This window comes from Vombatus ursinus, unplaced genomic scaffold (assembly GCF_900497805.2).
Source record: "Vombatus ursinus unplaced genomic scaffold, bare-nosed wombat genome assembly UNPS02014784.1, whole genome shotgun sequence".
Classification (NCBI taxonomy): Eukaryota; Metazoa; Chordata; class Mammalia; order Diprotodontia; family Vombatidae; genus Vombatus; species Vombatus ursinus.
Window position 1 is genome coordinate 28,911,773 of NW_020954562.1, and position 2,292 is coordinate 28,914,064.

Sequence of the window (2,292 nt, forward strand, 5' to 3'; positions counted from 1 at the left end):
GCTTTTCTAGTTTACAATAGGATCCATAAGCACTTACGATTTCCTGGCACATCCATCCTGAACTTAGGGTCACCTCTATGCCATGATGAGAAGCACAGGAGGATTCCTTCTATAGGACAACGTGGTGTGGTAGAAAGGGCACTAGATTTGAAGAGATCTTGGGTTTGAATCCTAACTCTACTTGCTGTTTGACCTTGGATTTCCTTCCTCGGGCTTCAGTTTCTTTATCTGTAAAAAGGAGGGAGGTAGGGTTTGGATTAGATTACTTCTAAATTTCCTTCCAGTTTTAAGGGCATCCTGGGGTATGGTTAGCTCACTTTTCATGTCAGTCACGGGGTGATCCTGAATTCCTGAAGGTTCAGCCAGAGAAGTATAAACGCTGTTGGGTCCGACCTAAGGAAGGGTTTCCCAGCACAAAACCAAAGATGGGACAGCATATTTCTGGATGTCCATTCAGGTCCCTTCCAGCTCTCTAATTCTGTCATTCTGTGACAGTCTCAGGACCAGCTCCACTGTCTGAAGTGGCTCATCACCAGGTTGGCCACCTGGTGGTAGGTTTTCCCCCTCAGTCATAGCAACTCAAAAAGCATGAAGGGATTCTGCTCTGCATCCGTGAAGAGAGGCGAGGCACCAATGAAATCACAGTTGCTCCAAGTATATTATCATGTATTTTCAAAGGTACTCATTTCCTGTACAGGGATGCTATCTATCTCCTCAGAGGCCAAATGCTTCCCTGGGTCTCTCTTTCTCGCCCCCCCCCCCCCCACCCCGGTGAAAGGAAGGGGTTGCATTCAATGATCTCAAAAGTCCCTTCCAGCTAGAATCCTATGATTCTATAATCTTTGGACTCCCTCGATCCCGCTGGGGGCAAACAGATGCTTCCTCCTCCAGCCAAGGCTCTCCTCCCCCAAATGATTACGTCGCACGGGGAGGTGGAGTGAGAGGGGTGAGGGAAGCAGTTGCATCAGACCCTAAGAAGGCTGCTTTGAACCCTCCCCCTCTCCCGATCTGGGTACCCCGCAGCCCTCCCCAGTTGCAACCATCCCCGGCGCAGCAGAGGAGAGGAGGAAGAGGCGGCGCGGAGGGAGGGCTCTCTCCAGCCACTACATGGCTTGCATCACCGGCCCGTCATTAGCCGTCGGCGACGTCCCAGCCTGAACCCGGAAGTGGGCAGAACAAGCCTGTCTCGATAGCAGCAGCAGCAGCAGCAGCTGTTCACACTACAGTGGAGCAAGCTCGACCGACAGACATTGGGGAGGGCGTGGAGGAAAGAAGGAGCGGAGACGGGGCGGGCTTGGAGAGGCAGCGATGGCCTGAGGCGCCGAGGCTACGAGCGGTAGTGGCCAGTGAGGCACGGGCTGGCTGCGCGTCCCTCCGGCCCATAAGGAGAGAGCGAGGCTGAGTGCACTGTACCGCGGAGGCAGCCCCCGTCCCGTCCAGTGCCGCCGCCCGCCTCGGCGTCCTTGTCCCTCCCCCGCTGCCACCGCCGCCTGGGCGGATGGCCGGAGTGTGCCGACGTTCGAGGCTGGAATGGTGCTGGCAGGCGTGCGCTGTGCCTGCCTTCTGAAGCCCCGCAGGAACCACCATGGAGATGATGCTGCTGCCTCCTGTGTGAGTGAGTGGGATGTGGGGGGGGGGGGGGGGGGGGGGGGGGGGCCGTCTGTCTGTCTGTGCGCGCGCGCACCTCTGCGGCGGCGGCCGGGCGGCCAGCATGGGTGGATGGAGGCGTGGAGGGAGGAGGCAGGCACGGAGGGAAGAGCGCATGGAGAGAGCAATGCGCCCTTGGATCGTCTGTGCCTTTTCCCACCTGCCCGCCGTGGCGGAGCTCGGACAGGCTGGGAGCCTGGGGGAAGGGCCTCTCAGTGAGGATGGATGGATGGATGGATGGATGGATGGATGGATGGGTGGATGGATGGATGGATGGATGGATGGACAAATAGATAAATAAGTGAGATCGACCCTGAAGTGGCTGGGTGAGTGGGTGGGTGGGGGTGAGTCCTAGAAGGGTGAATGGGCTGGGAGAAGAAGGGGAAAAGGGGCAGACCTCCCGCAGTTCTGGGGGACAGAAGCTTGCAAACTCAGCCTGGCCGGGCGTAACTAATGATCCCTTCCCGGAGACACTTTAGCGGTCCTGGATTTCTCCATGAGGGGCTTTTTTCCAAAACCGAAGAATACAGATGTGGGATAACTCATCTATGGATGAGTACTTGAGAGGGTGTTGTTTATATCGTCCTTAAATACACAATGTCCCTAAAGTCGTGGTGTTGTTTTAAGCTCGAAAAGCTTAAAGCT

At 56.4% G+C, this 2,292-nt stretch overlaps 1 protein-coding gene across 3 annotated transcripts in view; it reads left to right on the plus strand.

The window, feature by feature from the left end:
• Nucleotides 1–1,495: 1,495 nt before the first annotated feature.
• Nucleotides 1,496–2,292, plus strand: part of KLHL2 (kelch like family member 2) — a 139,098-nt gene continuing 138,301 nt past the window's right edge. For 2 of the 3 annotated variants that reach the window (XM_027866963.1, XM_027866964.1), the window contains exon 1: nt 1,496–1,611. In XM_027866963.1, the coding sequence (XP_027722764.1) occupies nt 1,586–1,611 (26 nt within the window). In that variant the 5' untranslated portion in view covers nt 1,496–1,585. Of the gene's footprint in view, nt 1,616–2,292 lie in introns of all 3 variants that reach the window. The other variant, XM_027866966.1, reaches the window with a different exon arrangement.